General features: G+C 41.5%; 1 protein-coding gene across 5 annotated transcripts in view; it reads left to right on the plus strand.

Annotated features, from left to right (window-relative positions):
• TAOK3 (TAO kinase 3) overlaps window positions 1-26545 on the plus strand; it is a 93936-nt gene that overhangs the window by 60145 nt on the left and 7246 nt on the right. For 3 of the 5 annotated variants that reach the window (XM_080394701.1, XM_080394703.1, XM_080394702.1), the window contains 5 exons: window positions 3451-3618; window positions 6524-6730; window positions 16922-17056; window positions 25275-25511; window positions 26114-26242. In XM_080394701.1, the coding sequence (XP_080250827.1) occupies window positions 3451-3618; window positions 6524-6730; window positions 16922-17056; window positions 25275-25511; window positions 26114-26242 (876 nt within the window). Of the gene's footprint in view, window positions 1-3450; window positions 3619-6523; window positions 6731-12124; window positions 15287-16921; window positions 17057-25274; window positions 25512-26113; window positions 26243-26545 lie in introns of those variants that run through there. The other 2 variants (XM_080394704.1, XM_080394705.1) reach the window with 2 other exon arrangements.

A 26545-nucleotide genomic window follows, 5' to 3' on the forward strand; every position in this document is an offset into this window, starting at 1 on the left:
TATAAGAAATGCTTATAACTCCAAGGGCTTTGTGTCTGGGAAATTCAGGAGCAGCCTTCTGTTAGAAGGTAGGAATGTGTGAAATCCTGTCCAGCCCTTTTCCATCAGGCTGCTTTTTTTTTTTTTTTTTTTTTTTTTTTTTTTTTTTTTTAAGTATTTCCTTTCTTTAAAATTGATTAGTGGCCCTGCTATTCCTCTGGCTGCCGTACATAGCTGCTGGTGAGAATTGCATGGGATGCTGCTGTTCCACACCAGGTAAACAGGGCTCAGTTTTTCCTTAAATATTTGAGCAGAGGAATTGCTAGCTCCATTGGGTGTTTTGCTTAATTTCCACAGTAGGTTAGATTGCTGCTCTGGTCTACCTGACAGCCTTTTCATGCTGATTTTTGTTCTAAGGCTACCATTCAGCCTTTGTTTTATGGCTTCTCTTGTTGCTCTTTCAGCTCAGTAGAACACATTTTCATGGATGTTTCTGAGCCTCTTGGTTCTTGAAGAGAGAAATCAAAATCCTGCACTCTTTACTGAACAGCTAGCTTTGCACTTGCGTCTGTCCTTGCTTCAAGCCTGGACCGTAGAGAATATCTAACTCTGATGCTTTTACTCTCAGGTAAAGGCTGATGAACAAGCTTGTTTGTACTCTCTTCGGTGCCTGGTATATTTTTTTTTTTCCTGTGGTACATTCGTGCAGTGGCACATAACCAGCATTTTGTTCTCTGGTTCTGCTTGCAGCACCCTGACAGTCCTTTGACCAGCTAATAGGTTTATGTTGTGGGTTTTGGAATGATTCATTCATGTGGATTGGCAGCCTTTCTGCTCTCTAGGAATAGTGTTAAGTTCATTGAAGGATATGATTTCATGAGTACCTTAGGTTGGAGTCTGTACAGACAATTGGAGCTGAGATCTTATTCTTAAATCATGTATATTCAGGCTTTGAATTCAGTTTCAGACTTTCAGAACAATACCCTACATGTTCCCTCCTGCAGTAGTTCTCCCTGAAGCTTTTTAGATTGTAAGATTGAAGATCTTTTTCTCTTGTGAGGGCTTTTCACTTGGGTGCAGTAAACAGGGATAAAGCAAATTTTTTATGGCCACCTTTTCTTAAAGGGAACTGACTTTTAAATGGTGTGTTTGAAAATTAATTGTTTTGGTACATTATCCTAGATGGAAATAGTCAAATGACTGAAGTAAAAGGTAGTTGATATTAAGAAAGGAAAAAAACCCCAATAACAACAAAAAAAACCCCAAACGAACAAAAAAAATCCCTAAAACCCAAACCTACAACCAAAAACCCTCACTAATATTTTTCACTTGTAAAAATACAAGCAATTATAGAACTTGTTTTAAATGCTTTCTCCCTGTTTTTCTCAGCTTGCATAACATTCCCAGGAGGTTTGAGTTCTAGTAGTCAGTCTTCTAGCCAACATGCTACCTGCCCTTAGACTAACCTCGTCCTCCATTTAAGTCTGGGATTTATTGGTTCTTTTTTTTTTTTTCTTGCAATTTGGAGAAAGTATACAAATTAAGTCATTTCAGCCATCATTTCTTAAGAGTTGTACAGTACCCAGCAGAGGGGTGACTACATCTTTTAATGGAATGGAGACAATTAGATAATGCAAGTTAGCAGTCAGAATGCAAGAGCTTTTTTGTTTGATTTTCACTTCTGTGCATCTGCTGTACAATACAACCACATGGGAACTGTAATATTTGAGTAGAGCCTGAATATGAAGCGCATAGTCTTTCCAGTGAAACAAGTATATGTGCTGTTAGGATGGATTTCAGTTCAGGTTCATTGTTCCATGTGCATGACTGCTTTCTAAAAATTATCTACGATGAGATAAAAATGGTTAGCTTTTTTTTTTCTAATCATAAATAAACTGCGTATTGCTACTGTTTACAGACAAATAAATGTTGGTTATCTGCATTGAGGAGCAGGAATGATTCATTTTATTTTTGAATTATAGCTAAAAGTTCAAAACATCATTTCACACAGAAGCAAACACCATCACTACTAGCAAAAAATTGATAGTGAAATGACTAGCCGTCCCCATTAGCGAAACTCAAATGCACAACAATTTGAATTCAATTAAAAACAAGAAATAAGCCTGTGGCATGATGCTCTCCATGTTTATTTACAAATCATTAAAAGAAGATCAGCTTATCTTTTCAACTTCTTTGTACGCAAGACTCCTGGTTTAAGGAGGACTGGGTTTCCTGTATTGGTTACTCCAGCTACAGTTGGATGTATTAGTTCTTGAACTTGACTGCCTTTAATCAGGTACTTAAAGTCCATTTAAGAGTTTATTGTTAAGTCTGCACTTAAAACTTACGCTTCTAGTACATCCTTAGCAGAAGTTGGTAAGAATCTGATTTTATTTTAACTCTGGCTACAAATGCTTTAAGTATAAATAAATGTTGCAGTCTCCTTACTGTTTTTCTCTATAAATTGGAATAGATAGATGCAGGATAAACTTGCATGTAGGTTAGGCAGGTAGTCTTACATAATCAGGATTGATTGTTAGTGGAACAACAAGGTGAGCAGTTTCTTCCACTTCATCTGTTTCTAGGGAGACTTTGCTCTGGCAGAAGGTGGGTGGCCATGGGAAGGGTGGTTTGTTTTGCTACTGATACCAAGCATTGGAACAAGCTGCCTAAGGAAGTGTTTGAGTCGCCATCCCTGGAGGTATTTAGAGGGTGTGTAGAAGTGGCACTTACAGACATGGTTTAGTGGTGGACTCAGCAGTGCGAGGTTAGCAGTTGGACTCTAATCTTAGAAGTGTTTTCCAACCTAAATGACTCTATGATTCTATTCTTTGTCCTTTATGCGTTTTGTTCATTGTGAAGTTCTGTGCCTTTGTAAGGATTGAAGTGGCACCATCTTGTACCTAGTATGCTTCAAGTAAATGAGCTCAGGAAGGGACAGGTGAGCTGTGTTGCTTGGAGAGCTCAGAAAACCTGACCCTGGTCCAAACTGTTTAATTTCAGACAGAAAAGTGTATCAGGGAGTCAGGGGTAAAGAGAGCTTGCAAAGGGTCAGCCAGGTGTCGTACCTCTCCATCCACTATCCAGCTTCTCCTGCTACTGATGTGTCTGTGCACGTGTGTACACATGCACATGAGTTTCAAGTAGCAATGTGATTTTGCCTCACTTCTCTGTACTCTGCATTCTTGACTTCTGAACAAAACATTTTGCAACCTACGCATCAAAACTCATAGTATGTAGCCATAGTTTGGTTATTTGATGTAGTGATGAGCACAGTCAGTGTACTCAGTGCTCACTGTGTTTGGAGTCTTCATAAGGGGTATTACTAATTATTGAATATGAACAGACCAATGACTGAATATGAACCGTCATTAAAGGTATAAAAAAAAAAATATCACTGTGTCCCTGTTTTTAGATTAAACATACTAGTGTCATGTCTGAAACCATGTCTTTTATTTCCTTTAAATTTAGCATGATTTTGTTCGCCGAGACCGACCACCAAGGGTACTAATAGACCTCATACAAAGGACAAAAGATGCAGTACGTGAATTGGATAACCTTCAGTACCGGAAAATGAAGAAAATCCTTTTCCAAGAGACCAGGAATGGTCCACTGACTGAGTCTCAGGAAGAGGAGGAGGTACTTATACTTTGTTACAGCATTTGCATTGTTATAAATGATTTTAGGGCAAGTGAGATGTTCCTGTCCTTAAAAGGGAGCAGAGCAACCACAGCCTAGGTGAGGATGCAATCCATGTTGTTGGAATGTGGTCTGGACTAGCAGAGAGACAGGATAGGATAATGAGTAATAGTAGCCCTTACTCAGTGTTAAATGTGCACTTATTGACAGCTTTAAAACTTTGGGTTTTTTTAAAATGTCCTTCCTTCTGAAAGCTTTAGGGAAGAAACTCATTTGCAGGAAGGTTCTTTGAGAAGTGAGTGACTCACAGCCTGTGTGAAGGAGCGTCTGTTGACAGTCCAGGCTTTTCTTTTTCATAAGCATAGTCTCAAGACCACTTGATTAATGTTAGTATTTTTTCATTTACCATAACTCTACTGTAATTTGCTTATCATGAGCTGAAAAGCAAATCACCAAATTAGTAAGACTTAATTTTTAAAAATTTTTAAAGACCTAAAACTTATCTTCAGTTTAAATCTGGTAATAAACAATCCACTTAATCAGTGTATGATAACGGTGACTAACTGTGGCTTAGAAAAGGAAACCAGTCATTTTTCAGTTGATGAGCTTAGATGGAAATTCAGGTCACTTGGTGCAGGCACGTTGAATAAATAAATCTGTGCCTGGTTCTCAATGAAAAAATCGACAGGCAAATTGACGTTTGTATTCTTTTTTGCTGCAGTATAGCCAGATAATACGCAGTGAGACACCCAAGCTCAGCCTATATTCAGGGACTTGGTTTTAAGGCTTGTCTATGTCATGTGTTCATTTAAAGCCAAACTAGAGCTCTGGTTTAAGAAATGCGCGAGTTTGGGTGTCAGGTAGGAGAGCATAAAGCAGGAGGGGACTGGCACTTAGCATTGTCCTTTGCTTTGAAGGAGACACACAAAAGGAGCGAGAACATCAACCACTGTGATTAAAGCTATGAGGTGCTTCTGTTCTAAGCCCTCCAGCTAGCCAACTTCTAAACCTAGAGCTTAGCTGGGGGGATTGTCAGACTTCTGCACTGAAACCTTCAAGTTTTCTCTACCCGTGCGTGAAAAGCTGTTAGGAGAGTGACGAGGTAGGAAAGTGCAAGGGAATGGGTTTCCTACTTGGCCATTCAGTAGATCCAAGCTCAACAGCTAAGTGGGATACGTGTGGTAGTAGTTGACTGCAAGACATATCTTCTGTTCTTCCTGTCCCCGCTCCTCAAAAGCGGGGTGGGGAGATATTGTATCTTCAGGAATTAACACTTTAATGAAGCACACACTCTGCATGTGCACAGCATGCTCTGCACTGCGTTTTACCACTGAGCTTGTGTACCACGAAAGGAGGTTGTATTGCTCACGTATATCACTAACTTGGCCGTGAAAGAAAAACTTGGCACGTACTTCAGTTACAACTTAACTGGTTAACAGAAGCTGCTCAACTGTAAATGCCACAAGACCATTCCTTTTTCTACCTGAGTTTTCAAAGGTGTAAAAGGAGCATTACAAATCTTCAACACTTAAGATATTACTAATGCTTTCCTCAAAGCTCTTGCAAGAAAGTTGAGGTCGTTTGGAAAGTATTCAAGTCAGGAAGTTAATGTTAGGGTCGCATATACAATCTCATCTCTGTCCTTTGTGCATATACATTCATTAATTACATAGCTATATCTTAATCTCAGATGCTTCATTATGTTATTTCTTCACCAACTTTATATAAGCATCCTGGAAATATTTTCATTCTTATGTGCATATGTTCTCTGTAGATTAGTATTATTTTGCATTTTGGATTTTAAGTGCTCTCACACAGGTTCTGAATGATCTACTGTTTGCTTAAAAAATAATCACACAGTCAAATACAAATCTGTTAAGCCTGTCAATTTTATCTTTCTGATGGTCTCCAACAAAACGAGTACCCTGTCAATTGATTTGTAATGTAATTCTCCCCAAGCTCACTTTGGAGGCTGGGACAAACTGGGTGCAGCAGCAAGCCGTTCATTTTGGTGAATCAAGGCTATTTTGGACCAGGAGCTGAAGGATGTTTGGAGTTCTCCACCCTCACTGTGAATACCTTGCAAGCCTCTTCAGTGCCACTAGTTAATTACAAAAGATTCCATAAATTCTCTAAGTCAGTCCAGATTAAGCGCATACTGTGGAATTACTGTGCTCCTATGAGTCTGCAACGAGAAAAAAGGCTGCTAAATCCTGATATTTGTCTGTAGAATTCAAAATATGTCCTATATGAAGAATATTTATTTACGTAAGTCTAAGCAGTCTACAACAGTTTTAATCACTGTAATAATGCAGGCTCTGCTGAGCCAGCTGCTTAAAGGTAAATGAAGAATTTATCTTGGCTGAAAACACAAGGTTAAAGGGGTTTTTAGCTTGACAAAATGTAATTACTGACTGCTTGGGACATGGATGCTAAAACCTCTACACCTGTTAAGCTCCATGTGATATTTATCAAATAATAAATGAATGGGTTCATTATCTTACATCTTTTCTGGTTTACAAAATGTGTTGTAGCATATCCTGACTTGGAACATTGTTTTAATAAAACTTAGATTGTTCCTTCTAATTAAGAGACTCCTTCCACCAGCTATCTAGTATTCTTGGATGGCTCCTGTGCAAGCCAAGAGTCATGCCCAGACTTACTGATATGTGGAAAAAACTGGCTTGAAGCCTGATACAGTAAGATTGCAAAAAATGCAAAACCTAGCTGCCCCATATGGAGTATTTCATAACCCAGGCAGCCTTGAGAAATGTAGTTGCCAAAATTATGAGCAAATAACCTTTAACTCTGCAGAGTCACCTTTAAAACCAACTTGGGCATTGCAGGCACATGCTAGGCAGGTGATCTCCTGCGGTATTTGTAACGGATGCCCCTTGTTTTATAGGACAGTGAGCATGGATCAAACCTGAGTAGGAAGATGGACAGTCTGGGCAGCAACCATTCCATCCCAAGTATGTCTGTGAGCACAGGCAGTCAGAGCAGCAGTGTGAGCAGCATGCAGGAGGTCCTGGATGAGAGCAGCCCTGAACTGGTCATGATGCATAGTGACGAGAGCACAATTAATTCCACTTCCTCCGTTGTTCATAAGAAGGTATGTTCTCTGGTGCTCTCCATAGCTTCCTGCAGTCCCTGCTATTGCTCACGTTGGCTCACTCACGTAGGGCCCAACGATCAGTGTGCTGTGGTCTTGTGCTGAGCCATGTGCTGAGAGCAGGAGCTGGTGCCGGGCTTGCCAGAATCAAGTTCTGTGGTTTTTTCTTTAAAAGCTAAATTGCATTTAAATAAACTCTGAAAATAAAAAGAGAGGCCACTAATGAAAGGTAGTGCTGTCAGTGTCTAGGCAGGGTTCACACGGACTTACTGCATGCCTCCCTACCCAGCCCCGCATGTGCACTTCTTCATCTCTGCTTGTAACATCAGTCCTTGTTTCCTTGTGAATGATTGTACTGTATTATGTGGTATGGTGACAAGTGGTCACAGCAGCTAAGCTAACCATTTACCAGTCACAGTGTGTGATTAAAATCTGCTTGCACTTGGATTTTCCTCATGAGAAGTGGAAGTGTGCAGAACTTTGGACCCTTCCCAGGAGGTATGTTTTGAGCCAAATTCCACTCAGTGCTTTTCTGCTCTTTTGCTGCATGTTGTGATTTGTTGCCTTTCATTTTCTTAGTGGCAGATATCAAGCTATTTAGCTGTAAGTCAGCATCTAAGCATCTTTAAATGTAAGCATCTAAGATTGTTTGACTAAAGTAGTTTTGGCTTGGCCTTAGCAGTCTTGTTTGCTAGTGGGCAGTAAAATGTAGGTTGGTTGTGCGATTGCATTTGCAAAGAGCTTCAAAGTGTACATATGCTTTTTGCCAGAGGAGCTAAAACATTCCAGCGGCATGAAAAGTATGAATTTATCATTTGTAAGGTTACAGTAAAGCCTGGTTTTAACGAACTAAATATTTGTAAGCAGTTTTTCCTCCTGAAATACAGTCTGTAATTGAATATTGAAGCACTTACAAAAGGGAGCTCTCAAACTTTGTCTTCAACAAAAGATTGCCTTACATATTTAAAGATACTGGCAGATAAGTTGCATAGATTTCCAGGGAGTTACGTCTTTCTGAAATACATTTGCATAGCACCTTTAAAAAAGGGGTTTTTTTTCACCTTTCTGAAAAATCAGTGTTGGGTACAAAATGCCAGCCTCGGGAACTAGCCTGAATGAAGAGCGGTGCAATTGATTTTATGTTCTGGGTGATTGTAGTTGGAGTAGGCTTCAGAAATGTGTATTGACTTTAATTTTGCATTGTTAAGTAGTCATATTTATGTATGCATTAAAATAGAAGTTTGAGGGACTGATTTACACAGTAGTCACACGTTATATTATTACTGACTGATCAGTGTCATTAGAATTGGTGAAAACAGGTGAGCCTCTCCCATCAAACATAAATTGCATTTGTGAAAGAAGTAGAATTCTTGCTTGTTTTAAGAATAATATTTCCGTTTATAGTGAATACAGGAACATTTTTGATCTACAAATTCAGTCCTCTCAGGCTTTTATGTAGCTGTTATTTTCTCGAGGTTAAGACATTCAATTGAGTAGAATGCATAAGCATGACACCACATGGGATTTTTTTCTTGTCTGGTTTTGAAAAAACAGGGTCTTTTGCACACTTGTAACTGAAGTATTGTAAAAGAAATCTGTAGATCACTTAACACAGGTGTTTTAAGGTAGTTTTGGAAGCACAAAACCCAGGTCTGTGTTGATGGTCTTTACAAAATAGTTAACAGTTGGCTGTGATTACTGATTCTTGCAGTAGAGTAGATACCTTCTCAATTGGCAAGTGTTACCTTCTGCTGTATGTACACATAAGGCAAATGTAGACTATGTGTAGCAGAACGTACTCCAGTCTGTGAGTCTATTTTAATTTATTACGTGATTTTTTTTTTTTTATTCTCTGTTACATTGGGGAATACAGTTTTAAATGGAAAACTGCTTCGTGTTTGTATTATGTATATATATTAATACATGTGAAAAGACTAAAATTGGAACAGGACACTTCAGGGGGTTTATATACACATACATCCCACTATATTGTTAAGGTAAAATTTCTTATTCTGAAGAGACTTCAGTTTTTCTTTGTGCTGGTTTTAACTATTTCTGTGAATTGTGATGAAGCTGATCCACACAACTCGGTTTTGTTCTAGTGGGTGAGAAGTAGGCAGTGCTGAGTTTGGTAGCACTCTGGAGCCTAATCACAAACAAAATCGAAAGAACCTGGGGCTCCAGTTTAAATTAAAGCTTTTGTTTTGCATTTAATCAGCCTTAAAAGGCTAAAAGAAAATACTGATTAACATAATTATCCAGCTGTCTTCATTATGTAGGCATAGGATCACATATGAGATTGGGTATGGGTCAAATCAAAGTGTATGTAAAATTATGGTATTCCACAAATGTGTTAATTTACAGAGTCTGATACATCCAGAGGTTGTTAAGTGACCAAGATGGCAAAATTTCCAAGACTGTTGATATTTTCTAAGGCTCAAAGTTGTAAGTATCAGAGGCCTTTTGATTTCTTTGGACCACAGGCCCAGCATGTCATGTGCAGTTGTAAAAAGTAGGATGAAAGAGCCTGTGGTCATGTGTGAAATATAATTCCAGCCTTCAGTGCTTCAGACTGCTGCTTGGTGTGAAGAGCCAGTCTGGAGTGGCAATTATTTGGTGTAAATCAGGAGTGCAGACCTCAGGCTCTCACTGCATCACCTGTGTAGCACTAGGCTGGGAGAAGCTTCAAGCATCCCCATCAAGGACTCCTAGCATCTGTATTGTGACCAACTACTCTGAGACAGAGGCAAAGCAAAAGAAGCATGCTGATGTAGTAAAAGCATTTGTAAACAGTTTTTTAGATTATTTTAATTTTTTTAAAACAGCTGGTAGTTGTCTGTAACTTGCAAAAATGCTTTGTGGTCAAGGGTAAGTGAAATGATCTGCTTCTGACCTGGTCAGTTTTCACTGGCTGTACTGCTTCATGATAGCTGAGGTGCTTGGGTTTTGCCTGACGGAGAATAGTGTTTGTGATAAACCCTTCATGAAGAGCTGGCACAGCCTCACCCCTTCCATAATACAAAAGCTTTGGGGCAGCAGTAGTGCTCCATGTTTGTACACTTGTGCTTAGAACAAAGGTGAACTCCCACCCATCAGCAGAGTAGAACTTGTAGATTGAAAGAAAAATCTCTGGACAGGAAAAAAATAGTAATAACAAAACCCCCATAATTTGTAGCTTTTTCTGTAACTTAGTTTATAGCTGTATCCTAAACTCCTGGGAGGAATAAAATTGCAATGATGTCTGCTTCTCAGGCAGGAAGTCTGCATCCTCCATTGCTGGGATCTCAGTCCATCCTTAGGATCAAAACTGGTTGCTGAGGAGGATGCTTTAATCACCAGCAAATTCTTTACAGGAAATTCAGATGTCCAGCTTGGATGAGCTGTCCTGCTAGGAACTTTTCTTTGCCCTTTTGCAGGTTTCAGATTGGTGACCACCTCCAAGTAAGTCACAATATGATCGGTGTAAGAGTTCTGGTTTTCTAGCATCTCTGTTTTGAAGACAGTTAACATAACTGTGCTTCTCCGTCCAACGATCATCTTACCTATGCATACACATTCTCACATCCATCTCCTCATTGGGAGCCAATTCACTTATACAGCTGCACAGGCTGAGAACTGAAGAGTAAATGACAGCTCTAATGCAAACCTGTTTGTGCCCAGTGACAGGACAAGGGGCAGTGGGCACAAACGGCAACACAACAAGTTCCATCTGAGTATGAGGAAAAAATTCTTTACTTTGTTCCAGTGCTGAATCACACTCAGGCTACCCAGAGAGGCTGTGAAGTCTCCTCTGGAGACATTTAATACTCCACCTGGACATGACCCTGTGCAGCCTGCTCTAGGAGAACCTGCTTTAGCAGGGGGCTGGACTAGAAGACCTCCACAGGTCCGTTCCAACCCCAACCATTCTGTAAGTCTGTATCTGGGAGTGCAAAAATAAGACAGACAAAATAAAGCAGGGAGTTAAAGTCCAAATACCCTGTGCTTCAAAGACATGTAACCCAGATTTTAAAAGTAGATAGGTGTTAGTTAAACTTAAAATGAGGATGAAGATTTTTTGGCTCCCTAAGAATATAGCCATCAGTTGATGCATCATAGATAGTCATCTGCTTTGTTCAACTGCTGGTATATGTCAGTGTGTGTACAGGTGGCTTCCCAGAAATAATACTTTGTTGTCCTAAATGAATATGCCAAGTGGTAGGATTCAGAATGCTCCCACATGGTATTTTATTCCATAAAACTTTATAGTAGTAAAAAAGGCTGTTCTCTTTTAATCTAAACAAAAATTGTTTGGTTTCTTTGTTTGTTCCGCCGCAATACAGAGTTGTTGCTGTTACTTATTTCAGCCTTAAAATCATCAGTATGTATGAAGATGAAACTTGGGCAATAAAAACGTTAGGGAAATTTTCTGATTAAAATCTAGTTTATAACAAAAGGATGAAAAGAAGATGTTCATAGTCAATCATCACAAATTCTTGCCCAATGTCTTTAATAAAAACATATTTCTGTAATAACTGTTGCAGCTTGAGTGACTTTCCAAATCCATTAAATTAACCTGTACATGGTGCCTATCACTGCCATAATTAGTATGCAGCATTCATGCTGAATTCTGTGGATGGAGAGTGCTCTGGTATGGCGGTTCTATGAGTTACAGCAGAGGCAAAGCTGAGGGTGTTTTCCTCCATATCAAGATTTATGATTCATACTTGGAAAAGATGTTGTTTTTATGAGATGTAAGGGATATTTAGGTAATGACTTACTGAGTTTTGGCTTGCATGTGCTGGCAGCAATGACCCTTCATATACCTTCTGGAATCATGTCAAGCAGGTTGGTAACATGAAGCCTTTTTTCTTGAAAGATTCTTGGTACTTAAACCTCTCTGCAGATTACTGAGGCATTTCGAGCAATGTATTAAAATTAAGTGGCACACTGTTGTTTTCCTTGCTCTTTAAATTCTTAGAAGGAAGAGATTTGCTGCAATTCCATTAAAGTCCTTACTATGGCTCAGAAATTGCCTTTGCTATTTGTCTGGGAGACTGGCAGTCCTTTTCAGTTAGTGCATCCTCTTGTGTAAACAGTGCTTGTGGAGGCTTTTAGTTGGTGTGCCTAACTAAAAATGCAGTGTGCAAGTGAATGTTCCTTTTGAGGCAAAAGCTTAGATGTCTCAGCTTTAGGCTAGTTCCAGTGTGGTCTGTTTGCTGTGGGGCTGATGTTAGTTTCTAAATCAGCTGCTGAAGATAATGGGACTCCTTTATCTGTGCTTTGTTAATTCTTGTTTTTGATATGCTTTGTCAGTGCAAGAGTTGCTTCAGCCATATGACTGAAAAATATACTGAAAAATATATATATATAAAATATATATAAAATTTTATATACTGAAAAAATGTAAATATCAAATGCAGTTTATAGATCTGTCTGCCCAGTTTTTTGTGATTTCTGTAGGAAAATAAAAAAATCAACTCCTATCTACCTACTGAGTTATTTTCTGTTTGCTTAGATAGCTTGCTTGTTCCAGTTGTCTTCTGAGCAGGTATTTCATTCATTGAGGAAGTTTTGTTGCAGCAATGTGTTAGTGGGTGTTTTTGTTTTCCCCTAGCATTTCTTAGAGCAAGCTACATAATTTTCTGTTTTGTTTTTAGAATAATATCTGATCCGTTTAATAATTAAGTGTTAGGAAGGAGTCTAGTCAGAATATCTTGAACATAAAAGGAAAGTACTGTTAGCAACATGCTGGTAGTGTTGCTCTTAAGAATGCATGGCAGTGGTGTTAAGCAAATATTCCTGAAATACTGTACTGGTGTTGAGGCAGGGGATGGTAAAGCCCTTTTTTCAGTGAGGAGAGTGAAAAGTGTATGTGGTAGAGCTGGTATGGAAGAATTCAGGTTCTTACTCTGTAGGGTGACCTTGGGCATCAGTTTGAGCAGAAACCCATGCACATTGTAAGATGCTCAGACAATACGCCAGTGCTAGCCATTTAGATATCCAGCTGGAAGCCAACTGCATCAGTTTCTGTCTGAACACGTGTTCGACTGCTTCTCTGTATTTCTGTTTATCCAGAAGTTAACTTACACAAAAACAATTTATATATTTTTTTAGGTTACCTATTAATCCATAATATATGTAGGAGTCCTGCCTTTTCGGTTATTTCATTGTTTTTGAGAGACTTGCTCTTTAGCATCAGTTAAGTAGCTGGGAGCTCTACCAGCTCTCTGATCAGATAATGCTGTAGAAATGTTTCAGAGTTTTTATCCTGGCTAATATCGGCAATATCAAACCCAACACCCAGCCACATTATCCCCATTTGTTGTCATCAACCTGAAAACTGTTTGTGTAGCAGATAATACAGTCAGAAGAACAATTAATTTCTTTAGTAGGAAGTTCAAGATTCCAGATTGTTGACCCTAAATACAAGGATTTTAATGGTTTAATGCAAGTTGTGATCTAAGCATGCCTGAAGTAATATTCATAAGGCAAATATTGCAATAAACACAGAAAACAGATGGAAAGTGAAATACACACAGAAGATACATTACTTTAAAAATAAACCAATGTTTGAATTGCAGATTTAGGGCTGAGAGATACCCTGACCCAAACTTGATGAGTTTCTGGGGTGCTTTCAAGCAGAACTGAGGTGCCAGTTTTGGATCTTTATTTCCTACAAATCTTGAGCTAAAAGTTTGAAACAAAATTTCCTGATTTGCGCCAACATCTGCAAGGAGGTATGATCACAGTGTCTCTCAGCAAGCTTTTGGAGAATAAAATAAAATAAAAAAGAGCAGAAATCTATTTTCTGGGTTTGTAGGTAGGTGTTTGTCATAGTAGCCATCAGTCACTTTGAGGAAGGTTGGTGGAGATGTGGCTACTCTTAGGTTTATTTCTCTTACAGGTCTCTTTACTAGCAGTCGATGTGGTAGTGTGACTTGCTAGATTTGGTAACTTCATGTCAAGTGTTCTTTATCTCTGATAGCTTAACAGGTTTTTTCAGAAAAATGTTTTGCCTGGTAAGTTTCTGTGGGCTTAGTTGAGAGTCATTAGTGGTTGCCTGCCTGATGCAGAAAGCTTAGATCCCAGATTAAGGAGCTGTCCACTTGAAATTGGTTCTTTGGCTTGCTCAGTTGCAAAGGAATTTTCTCATTCCTTGCCCAGCTCAATTTGAAATGGAGAATGCAGTTAACTCACATGCCTGAAAGGCAATTAGATTCTGCTGTGAGCTTCTTATGTGCCCTGAAGTAACCATAAGTCCCGTAAAACAAGACCAGGATGACATTCTGCCCTCTAAGAATGCACCTCTTAGATAACACAAAGTAATTTTGTTACCGATTAATTTTTCTTATATAAGAAGTAATTACAGTTTCAACTTGTCATTTTAGGTGGTGTTTTGGAGTATTCTGAAGAACCTGAATGCCCATTTTGAGAGTTGGGTTTTTTTAGTGGTTTACGGCTGCTCTGGTTTTAATATTGCATGTTCACCCTGGTACATTAATGTAATGAAGAGGGAAGATGGGCCAGGGATTTGGGGTGTTGCTGGCAGACCTTAGGAACCTTGTACATTTACATGTTCTGCTGCAGGCTTTGTGTATGACCGTGGGTAATATTTTTCCTGCCTCCACTTTAGTTTCGTAGCTACAGTAGAGGAACAGCAGCTCCTCCATGGTTCAGATGGCTAAGTCTTGTATAGATCTTTACCACAGGACTTTTTTTTTTTACTCAGTTTTATTTTGTATGTGAGGTGCTCCAGTTTCAGCTGGTAACAAAGGAGTTCCCTTTTGCAGTTGCTGACTCCCTTCCCCTTGCTCCAGTTTGCTTCATAACAGTGCATTCACATGAGGCTGTGTTTGCACAAGCCCCAGAAATACAGATCTACCTCTGCAGAGCCGCTTCATGGAGAGCGAGAGGCCAAGTTCAGCGTTGTCTAGCACTGCCCCTTGCCTGCATAGGGGGCCATTGTGCTGGAATGCTCCAAAACACACCGGTAGAAATAGCAAACTAAAAGATGATGTTGGTAGCCAGCCTGTCTGCTTTGGGTTATCCCCAGTTGTATTTCACAGAATCCTCCTTACACCTACTTGATAGGCAAGAGTGCTGCAAATCTATAGAAACCTTGGGATTGATGTTCTTCTAGTGAAGCCACAAGTCCAATTAAATTGAGTGATACTGTTAAACTTTCAGTGTTTAAGCAAGGATTTTTATTTTTTTTTTGGTATGACTGTTCTAAAGCCTAAGGTGTACCTCTCTCAGGAAAGCAAGCAAGTCTGAGAGCCCTGCCTGTCATACAAACAGGCACAAGTTGAAGATCTAAGATGAACCCAAATTGCCAGTGATTGCCTTTCTGTAGGACTGCCTTCCCCTGCTCCGACAGTGCAACGGAAAGTCCAGTGTAAGGATAACCAACGCAAAATGAAACTGCAACTTTTTATTACACTCTGTAATCCTACTACTTCTGCGGAGGACTGTTCTTTTTTAACTGTTGTTCTGCCTCCCTCGAGGGGATATGGAGGAGCTGGTGCAGGCTTGGCTGTGTGATGGCCTTGGCTGTTGTGCTCTCTCTGTGCAAAGGTGAGTGAGAGGTGAGCATGGAGCGGAAACGCTCAAAAGGGAAGGATATGAGAAAAGGGTACTGGGTTTCGAGCACTTTAAATCAGCGTGTCATTCAGCTCTTTTACATCAGCATTTTTGTACCTGTTTGGCTTTTGCTTGAAATAATTTACAGAATCGTATTGAAAGCGGCTGAACGTGTGTGGGTCTAGACTAGAAGCACCTAGAAACTGAGGACAGCAGAGAGGGGAACAAGTGTCTGCAGAATGGGAAAGGATCTCAGTATGACAGCAGTGTCATGGTGGAGATGCTACTCCATATTGGCTGGTTTCTCACCATAGGATTTTCTGGCCATACTGGTGTCTGCTCTGGCACAGCAGGGTGGCAAAGCTGCTTCTGCTCACCTGCAAACACCTAGTGCATGGAGGCAGCTGCTCTCTGCAAGTGTTGGCATCTTTTATTTGCCATTTGGCATAGGCACTTTCAGCCTTTATTTTACACGCCTGACAGCTGGAAACTGAGATTCTTCTTGAATGAAACCAAGTTTTCCTTTGAGATTTTTAGGAGCTGGAGCTTGAGGATGGGAGTCACAAAAGTGCGATGGACAGCAGTGTGGCAGATGTGCCAACGCTGGCTACCATTACTGCTGCCCTGTGGAGCTCGCCTCGCTGGGCAGGCTGAGGGGGAGGCAGCAGGATGTGCCTGGTGTCCCAAGGCTGCTCCATCCTGAAGGCACAGCCTGTGGGTGTGCTGACTTTTGACAGTCACCATTTCAATTGGCAAGACTGCGGTGGTGTTTTTCACCGGCCTTTCTGATTTAGGGTCCCTCCTCTATACACTCGATGAGAGCTTTGTTCCGTTGCAAAATTTGCACGCACCGTTTCGCAGATGCACGGAGCCGCTCCTCGCGAAGCCTTGCCAGTGAGCAAGGGGGAGATTGCACTGGGAACGGTTCATGCTAAAACCTGTGAGCTGTTGCTTTAAAAGGGGGAAAAAAATAATTAAAAAAAAAATCCTTTGTGGGCTGTGGAGAGAAAGTGCTAGAACTGTGCAGGATCATGACTGGAAAGCAGGATCCCTGAGTGGTCACGGAGGCTTTCCTGGTCCTCTCCAGCCTGCCATGGTTTTAGCCAGGATGCTTGTCCTCCACAGCAGATAGCAAACAAGAGACAAAGAAACCCTATTGAGGACGAACCACTCGGCAAAGGGAATGAGGCAAAATGTTGCTCTTGTGTTAAAAGGGAACAGCATCTTCTTTGTTAGACATGGAAATCACGTTTTTAATGGGATTGCTCTGTTGCAGTGCTTGAACCCAACCTTTCTGAGGAGTCCGATCGCTCTGCATCGCTTTATGCTTTTGAGTCTGTCGTCTTTTTGCACATATGTAATACTGGAGGTTTAAAAAAAAAAAAAAAAAAAAAAAAACACCAGCCAGGGATTCAGAAGGCATCCCGCTAGCGATCAGCTGACACACCGAACCCAAGCCTGCAATGTGTTGCTTATTCATTTTGTACCGTGGGAGCTGCCGGGGCTAGCAGAGAGCTGAACTATGCCTCTCAAACAGCGGCGCTTGTGCAGACAGAGGGGTGAGAGAGAGGCAGCCGCCGCGGGAAGAGCACAGCCGGACTTTCTCCTTGTTTTTATCCATTTCTGCAGGATCATGTATTTATAAGGGATGAGGTGGGCCACAGGGATCGCAGGCCTGAGGTGCGGCCTACCCAGTCAGTGCAGAATCAGGCCCTCCACTACCGGAACCGAGAGCGCTTTGCCACAATCAAATCAGCATCTTTGGTAAGCAGCCACCCCACCCCACCCCACCTCCTCTCATCCCCTCTCCCTCTGCAAAGGGGTCAGGATTTTTTTTTTTCCTTTCCTAATTATTTTTTGCTGTTGTTGTTGGCATAGCAACTAGATATTGCACTGAAAGATATTTTAGCTCTGTGTGTATGAGATGTAAAATTTAGAATATATTTAATTTCTCTGTGTATTTCCAGTGTATGGGAGATAAGCCACCTTCCTGGGTGAAGCTAATATCATCTCAGATTCCTTTCTCCCCCCCCCCCCTCCTTTTTCCACCTTTCTCTTTTGTTAATATGTTTATTTGCATGTGCATAAAGTGGGTATATGTCCTCGTGTGAAATATGCTTAAATGCTATGGAGATGCAGATGGGTTTTGAAACAATAAGATTGCTGCTTCCCGGCTGAGCTGCTGGCTGTTTTTTCATTCATTCATTTATTTCAAGCAACTGTACCGTGACTGCATTTTTCAGCTTGATCCCTAGGAAGGATTGCTGGGTTGCGATAACGGAGAGGGCTTACAGCGGGCTGTGGGCTTACAAAGAGGAGGGGGATGGGATGAATCCATCAAGATTTGTACTATTGCAAATGTGATTGCTGTGGATGCCTTTGTAGTAGGGAAAGGGGTGTGTGCCGGAAGAGTTAGTTGTTGTGCCACCTCCCCCACCTCGCATCCACACGGGCTGCAGTTAGTAGCAACATTTTTGACAGAAAGGAGTGAAAATGGCCTTTTAAAGCTAAAAGAAATGTAATCTTAAGTATTTCAGCCCAATGGTATTAGAGGTCAGATGGACGGGGAGCGTTAGAAAGTACCCACTGTTTGGCCATGGCACTTGCTCAGTGCTATGACATCATCCTAGACCAACCCCGAAATTACACCAGCAAGCCCTCCCCTTCTTGTTTTACCTTGCTTGAATGGTGGGGTTTTTCCTTCTATACCACCATTTCTTGATTCCCTCAAATCGCTTCCCATTTCTACATGCACAAGACAGGGGGTGTGGGGGGTGGGGGTGTGTGTGTGTGTGTGACCACAGCTAAAGGTTGTGAGTGGAGGGAAAAAGCAGCAGTGCTAGTAACCAGAAATTTTCTGTGGTGGCTGCTGCTAAAATCTAAAATGATACTGTGGCATCCAGAATCCTAGCTGGATGCTTCGTGGGCTGACATTTGAGGGGAGCATCTGAGTTCCATCTTTTGCAGGTATACTTCTGGGGAGCCATGCATGCCCTGAGCATTCCCCAGGCCAGTGTCCCCTGCTCCCCTTTCCCTCCCTCCTCTGCCCCAATCTAAGTGACCTAGAAATATGTGCATTAGAGGACTTCACGCAGCACACCTGACACAGGCAGGATCTGTGGTCTCCTGGAGACCCTCTGCCTTCTGTATTTTTCTCTTTTGTGTGCATGTGTGTGTGCGCATGCACCCAGTACAGTGCCAACACTATTGCCTGCACTGAGCAGATAAAAGTAGGATCCAGTTAGGCTGGCTGGAAGGAAGAAATGATGAATGACTCAAGTACCATACTTGAAACGTATATACACTTTGATTGATAAATAGATATGTGTGTTGAATATATTAATATTCTTTTACTCCTTGTGGAAAGCTGCTGCACATTCTTTCCTGCCTTCAGTACCAGAGTCAGTAACTCCGATCTGCCTTGAATATGTCATCCCTGGGCTGCTTGGGTGGTTTGAAGGTATTGCATAGCAAGGCCCCCTTGGGAGCTTATGGAAGATGTTGGTATGAAGGTATGAACCATGAGGCCTTCCCAGACCTCTGAGCTCTGGGGAAGACAGCTAATTTCCCAAGGTCACTCCTAAATCCCACAGCAGCCTCCTGTGGGGCTGGGACTGTGTCTGTCTTAATCCTTTAGTCACTTGGATTTGCTAAATCTCTCTGCTTCTGTGACCAAATGATGATAAAGATAGAATTAATACTGGGTGGGGAAGATGATTGCCTTTTTAAAGAATTTTTTCTTTTTTTTTGTTTTCTGTGGAACATACCCTGATACGGAGCGTGTCTGGGCTCATGCTGGGAGGGTTTAGGGTGCACACTTAAGGTGAGCCATACATGCACAGCACAGTATCTTTTAGGGGAGAGGGAAGTCCCACCCATTAGCTCACAGTGTAAGCCAGCAGGTCTTTGGAAAAGCACATGGTAGTATGTGTCATGCAAAAGCTTTGTCATCCCCATCATAGGCACGCATATCCCTTCCCAGTATAAAGGGAGGTTCCCAAAGCACCACCTTGGTACTACAGTGGACGGTACTGTGTCCTTAGGTTCTGAGGTTATGTGGTGGGGGAGAAGCTTCCCAGTGTTTACAACAGAAGTATTTTCTTTCATTTCAGTTAACCTTGTGATGGACTTTTCCCTTTAATAATCTTTCATTCTCACCTCTTCATGTTCTGAAATGAAAATCTAGGAAAAAAAACCAAAAACCAAAACCCAAAAAACTAAGCTGAAACCTATTGCACAGAACATGAAGAATGCCAGTGTACGTGCTTGGGTTTGAAGTGCCGGCGTGGCTGTCAGCACACTTTTTTTTATCACTATGCATTCGATCACCGCTCGGTGGCTGGATGATGTCAGTGGGTAGTGGTGCTGAATGCTGCTGCTCTTCTGGCCAAGGGAAAACTTCTCTCATGCCTGCCTCCTTGTCTCCTGCTTAAATATCTGTGGGGAGAACAAGCCATGCAGCTGATGTGGGGAGAATGACCTAAACATGTCTGGAATTTATAGCGTGAAACCAGAAATTCAGACTTTATTCATCTGTCTGTGTTAATTTATGCTTTCAACAGCATCTTGAATAAAATGAATCCTGTGTGAATGGGTGCTTGAGACCCCACTGTTAAAAACTAAGCAAACCGGCATGCTTTGATGGTTCCCTACATCATTGCTGCTGACCATCAGTTGGTTTCTCAGCAGCTGGGTACCGCTTCCTGGGCACGGAAAGGTTATGGGGTTGAGAGCATCAGGTGGCCTGTATTGCAGAGAATCAGGCAATGGGAGTTCTGACCCCAAATTCAATAATAGGGGATGGTATTTGGGTGTAGAAACTTATGCTTGTGGGATTTGCGAAACATTACCCCCCAACACGAGAGCAGGGCGGTCCTGTAGAGGAAAAGCACAGAGTCTGGGTGCAGGGGACTGTGCATGTTGCTTCACAGCTGTTCTGCTGGTGGAGTCCAGCATCCTGGGCCCTCAAGTCCTTGTTATTCACCCTTAAATTGGGATATTGCAGATGCAAGAAAGATAGGCATTTCTAAAAGGATGCTCTTAACTTGGAAGTTGGATCTCTTTCCAAAAACAAGCTGAAGTAGTTTCAGTGAGTGCAGGGGTCACAGGAGAACTACATTAGACAGCTCTATACTCCAGATGTCTCAGTGGTTTTAAGTGTGATTCTCTGGCCCTCTTGCTCTCCAAAAGCATCATGTGAATAAGAAGGAAACTGGCCAGACTTCCAAATAGTGAAATGAGCTATCCACAAGAAAGCAGCTGTCAATATACCTTTCTAGTCTTTCAGTGATGCTTTGATACTGCTCAGGTTTAAAAAAAATATGGAAAAAAAATGAGCAAATGGAGTTAAGAGAGCTGAAGGAGCTTACCTTTGGTCATAATTCAAGCAACAATTTTAACAGTCACTCTTTCCTGGACCACCTTTCTCTTTGGTCATTGTGTAGATCACCACCACCGTTTGTTGGGTGGGGTTTTTTTTTTCTTTTTTTTTCTTGTTAATGACACTTGTGGCAACAGTAACCATCACTCAGTTGGAACAGTGGTGGGAAATATGCTGCACATTTCTGCTGTTGCAGTGAAAATTACTATCTGAAATGGAGTTTGGGTACCTACTACATCTCCATGCTATTTTGCAGACTATCAGTGATGCATAAATTAAAAGTTACAACTAGAAATCTAAGCTTTCAGGCTCAGAAAGCTGTTATTTAAAAAGAAGGGCAGAGGATCTGCATGTTGCTAAGATTACAGCTATCAACATTTTGAAGTGAAAGGTGTTATTTAAATATGTGCAGAGATGTATTGATCTGCATTTCTGGTTGTCTTTCATGCTTGACTCCTTAACTCCCCACCACCTCATGCCTTTCCTCGATAGCTGCTGTTACAGTTTTCAAATTAAATGATCTAATAGTTAAAATTTCATAGAAAGATCAGACGGTGTGGACTCTATCGAAGGCCTTGGCGTTCTCTTTGAAATCCAAATGCCAGCAAACAAATTATGTGATCTCATCCAGGGTCTGCAAAGCCAAATGTCTAGGTATGTGTGAGCAGGCTTCTTTGGCCATGAAAATGACACTGGGGCAGTCTGACTCCATACTAGGTATGTTTACATGATGGCTGTACCCTTGCACCCTGTTCTGCTGAAGCAATGACATTTTATTCCAGATGGTTGAGTTTCTCCTAGTGGACTCATCTGGCTGCTGCCTTTATAGGTCTTTGCTCTAAAAATATTGAACTTGTTCTTTCTCATCTCAAAGTTCTTCTCTTGCTGTAAGGGGCTTCTGGCAGTGTCTTGCTCGGTCCTCTGCTTCATGCAGCAAAGACAAGCTCAGTATTTCATTTGGCTATCAAGAGGTTATCAAAACTGTCTTTTTAGGAGAGTGTTCAGTATCTTGGTTAAACAGTGTAGAGAAAGCAACTTTAAAGAGTTGCTAGTTTGAAGGAGAAGTTGCGAGCCCAGCTTCCTTACATAAAGCAAAAATCTTGGAGGGCTGAAAGAAGAAAAGTTTTGATTTTATGGCAAGTAAACTGCTTGTGGGAGCAGGTTGGAAAAGACATCTCTCTTCTCAGTTCTGTGTGCCCCAAAGATACAGAGAAACTGACAAAACTTCATACCTTAATAAAAGCTATTCTGGTTTATGCAGAGGTTTTGGTTCTGCTGATGACCTGATTGATTATTGCATGCTGCAGATAGAGCTTCAGGAAACTGCAGTTTTCTGCTTTAAAGGATCCTGATGTTGTCTGGTTATGTGGAGAACAAATTTTGCAATGACCAGTTCAGTTGTCATCTTTCTTTCCGATCATAATCTATGGGGATTATGATTGTGAAATACTTTGTGAAGTTCCAAGTGCCTTTGTCTAAGAACACCAGAAAGGTGATTACTGGAACTTCTCCAGATTTTCTTTTTAAAATGATTGTTCAAGCTGTTCATTCATTAGGGGCTTAATCTTTAAAACCATAATCCTTTATTCATTCGTGTGTTGACATGCTTAATCTGAAGTACTTCTCTGGTACTGAATGGTCATATTCAGTGACTAACGTTAATTTCTTCCAATTTCATCCATGCCCTGAGGTCACCATTTGGACACCTTGTCTTCGAAGATGGAGTTCTGAAGAGTGTTCGTCTTTATTAGACATTATGGTGACAAATTAGATCTTTAGCACGAGCATGCTGAATGCAGGCATTAAATCTATGAGATGTCCACCAAGTCTCCTGTTCTTTCTCTCTTATCTTAAGGAATGAAATGCTTCTTTTGCTTTCCTCTGACTTTTTAATGTCTTGTCTTCTGCTGTGACCGGAAGGCTTTATCAGCCAGTGTTACAATTAGTAATTGCATCCTGTTGTTGGAGATAAATATCTCAGACCTAATGTGAAATCTTTCAAAAATGAAATTCTTGTCATGATAGAGGCAAGCTGAGCAAAACTGGAAATGGAGTGCACAGGAGCAGCAAAAAAAAAAGATAAAAGTTTAATGTTTTTTGCTGTAAATAAGTACACATTCTAAATCTCATTAGAGATGAGACCAAAGGGGAGACTGGTCAAGTTTCTAGCAAATTCTTGGATCCATTTTTTCTTATGTTCTTGCTGTTTGCTTTGTTCTGCCACCTTCTTGGAGCGGCGGGTGCATAATGTCCTGCTGCTCACAAAAAGGCCGGGCCCCAAGAACAGCACATCCAGGAAGATCTTGTCCTGCTGCGTGGTAGTTAACGTATCTCTGTTTCTCCACAAGTCCCTGACCAAGCCTGTTTCTCCAAGTCGTATGTCATATAACATAGTAAATGGCATATGTGAAATGTTGGGGGTTTGCCTTGTTTTACCTGACATCTGTCTCTTAAAATTAACCTGGAAGACTTCTCAGAGGAGCTTTCATTACCTGGAAGCTTCTGTCAGAGATCTTATTCTTGCTGAAATTGACTGAAATGTTCCCACAAATGCTTACCAACTTCTGCAAAGCATGGATGTCATTGTTACATTTGGGAAAAAAAAAAAAAAGCTTTTGAACTATAGCGATATGCAGGGCTAATACTGTGTTCATGTTTCTGTAGTCATTTCTACAATCTCACATATTCCTGGTGTCTGGCTCAGATCTGTTCAGTTACCTAGTCTCAAGCATTTGAAGGCTGCTATGTTACACCCGTTGCTGAGGTGTAAGTATATATTTTATCCAGTCAACTTCAAAATAACAACCCAAAATTCCTTGTACAAGGAGGATGTGATTTATGTATCCTCACTTACTTTGTAGCTGATGTTTGACTACATTAATGTGGTAACCCACCATCATCACTTCCTGGTAATGGAGTCTGACAGTGCTGTTGTAGTCAGGCTAGTTCTTTTTCTTTGTCATCTGGTTTCCTTTTCTCTCTGGGGTTGTCTTTGGAAGGGATGGGGGAAAGACAGAGGCAGTAGATTCATCCTTTCATGTTTTGTTTCTGTTCTGGGACTCTGGCTAGAATTTTCTTGGTTGATAACTATTTACTGTAAATTGTTGCTAATCTATTTCAAGGGGAAGGCTTTGGAAGGCTCTTCCCAACCTCCTGTTCACACTCCTCCCAAGTGTTGGTAGTCATTTGAGCTGAGACAGGTGGCAGCATGCTGTCTGCCTTGGGTGACACATCAGTTTGGTATTAAACTTGCTTGTTGATTTGGGAGCTCTGACTTGATTGCTGCTTCCTATCGGCTACTAGTCCTGAAGCACAGGGCTGCCAGCAAGTGGGCTGGGTTTGCTGCTCGGTAAAGCAGCTGCTCTTCTTCTGTTGAACCTGAACCTTCACAGGTCTAGGTGCATCCCATCCTACGTCTGAACTTACTTGGAAGATCTCTGAAAAACAGCCTTGAAATGACAGCAGTACTGTAGTAGGTGCCGGTTCTTTCTCTTGGCTGCTGTGGAGAAACTAAGCAGGAAGACTGGGCTCTTGCATACTGCAGGAGGGACTGTTGGTTCATAAAGCTTCAACGATCACCCTCAAAGGGCTGAGCTCTTTGCTTCCTACTTGTTAAGCGTGAAAGAAGAGGTCCCCTCATACAGAATCAGGGACTGCAGCTCTACACCTATACTCCAGTTCCAGCTTTTGGCTCCCAGGACTGGCATAATACAAAGATCTGATGATCTTTTTATGTGAAGTTCCTGGGACTGTATTTAAAAAAAAAAAAAAAAAAAAAAAAAATCAGTCTTGGACACTTTTCTTCTTTTGAAATGGAAGCATTACCATTCGCATTTTCTTCTGAAATTTTTGGCACAAGTTACTGGGGTTTTTTCTTCCTTTCACATAGATACTCTCGGGCATGGAAATGAATGTGGAACTTGTGAGTTTGTTTCAGCTGAGCAGGGTTTAAAATCTGCTTAGACCATCTGATCAATCTCGTTAAGAGCACACTGTTCCAGAACAGTGTTCCCTTGTTAGAAAACTTTCAGTGCTGTTAGGGAATGAGCTCAGTCTGCCATCCTCTTGAATGTTAAGAAGAAATGTTGAAGGAGGCTACTCGTTGCAGGAAATAGGTATGGAGGGACTGAACTGGAATCATGGTGACTTGAGGAGGATGGGGAAGAATGGGGTGGGTTGGGGGCTGTTCTCAAGATGGATGCCATCTTGTAAGTCCATGTCACCCTCAGCATTTGAATCCTGTGTCTGGAGAAGGTTGTCCAGCAGCCACCTTTGTTTCCAGACCTCCTCTAGTGTTTCCTGGAGTGATTAGTAACCTGCTGTTTCTTTTATTTGTAACATGGCATTTTCTGCTGTGTTACTGAAAATGCACATAAAGTTCTCAGGAAAAGACAGGGTAGGTGAAAATCAGGAGAGAAAAACTTTGTGGCCCTGTTTGTGACATTAAACAGCAGCACCAGCTGAAACCTGGAACAGCATTCCCTGAAAGTTGATTTCTAAGAGTGCAGCAAAACAGGGTCTGGTTTACAGGTAAGCAGCTAATATGATGACAGCTTGTTTGTGAAGAAGGCCATGTAGCAATTCCCCTTTTCCTGACATCAGGTTACAAGACAGATCCATGAGCATGAGCAGGAGAACGAGTTGCGGGAACAGATGTCAGGATATAAGCGGATGCGGCGCCAGCACCAGAAGCAGCTGATCGCCCTGGAAAACAAGTTGAAGGCCGAGATGGACGAGCACCGCCTCAAGCTGCAGAAGGAGGTGGAGACACATGCCAACAACTCGTCCATTGAGCTGGAGAAGCTGGCCAAGAAGCAAGTGGCTGTGATGGAGAAAGAGGTGAGTAGAGTTACAGGTTCCACAGCTGTACCTGTGGAAAGGTGAGTACCAGATCTCTAAGAGAAGCTGTGAAAACATGGCTTAAAACCTGTGTGAAGTGCACTCCATGGTTGCTGTCCGGAGCTGCCCTGGCCAATTTTGTGAAATAGCTTCACAGCTACAAGTCAACCTTCTGGATAACGGGCACTCCATTGGCATTGACCAATACTGCACCTGGGGACAGCTGGCTAAGAGAGACAGACAGACCCTGTGGGGACCTTGGAGGGAGCTTCTGCCTGATGGCTGAGGGAATGACTAAGCTTGCTGCTTTGTCTCAGTCTGTTTAAAAATCAACATGTTAATTCGTATGGTGAATTAGTGGGGTTTTACCCTCCGGAGTGGTTTTGGCGTGAAAGTAAGAAGCATGAGGAAAGTCTTCAATGTATGTGGGCATTATGGGGTTTTACTCGTGGCTTTGTCTAGCACAGTGATGGGAGAATGACAGACCAAAAAACGCACAACAGAAGACTGATTTGTGCTGGATTCAGTACTTGCTCCCTCACCCTTTGTTGCTTTTTTCTTTTTTCTTTTTTTTTTTTTTTTTTCTTCTCTGTGCCATGCAGGCAAAGGCAGCTGCAGCAGATGAAAAGAAATTCCAGCAACAGATTTTGGCTCAGCAAAAGAAAGACCTGGCGACCTTTTTAGAAAGTCAGAAGAAACAATACAAGCTTTGCAAGGAAAAGATTAAAGAGGCAAGAAACCATCATTTTCAGGGCTGAAGGGGTGTGGAATGAACACGAACTAGACTTTCGTTTTGATAAACCTGGGCCAGCCCAGGGGTTTAAGGGATACTGTCATGCTTGGAAGCAAATTTAGATTCTCAGCAAGTAAACTTTCAAGATCTGGGAGCATCTGGCAGAATTTCTAGCATAATCTGTAAGGGTGCTAGAGGTACCTTTGCAATTTGCTGTAGAGCAGAATCTTTGAAACCAAGGGTGATGAGGGAAAATGGGACTTCACAGAGAATTCTTCTTCCCCCTTTTCCTCATCTGTGG

The sequence above is a fragment of the Falco punctatus genome, assembly GCF_963210335.1.
Source record: "Falco punctatus genome assembly, chromosome: 1".
Classification (NCBI taxonomy): domain Eukaryota; kingdom Metazoa; phylum Chordata; class Aves; order Falconiformes; family Falconidae; genus Falco; species Falco punctatus.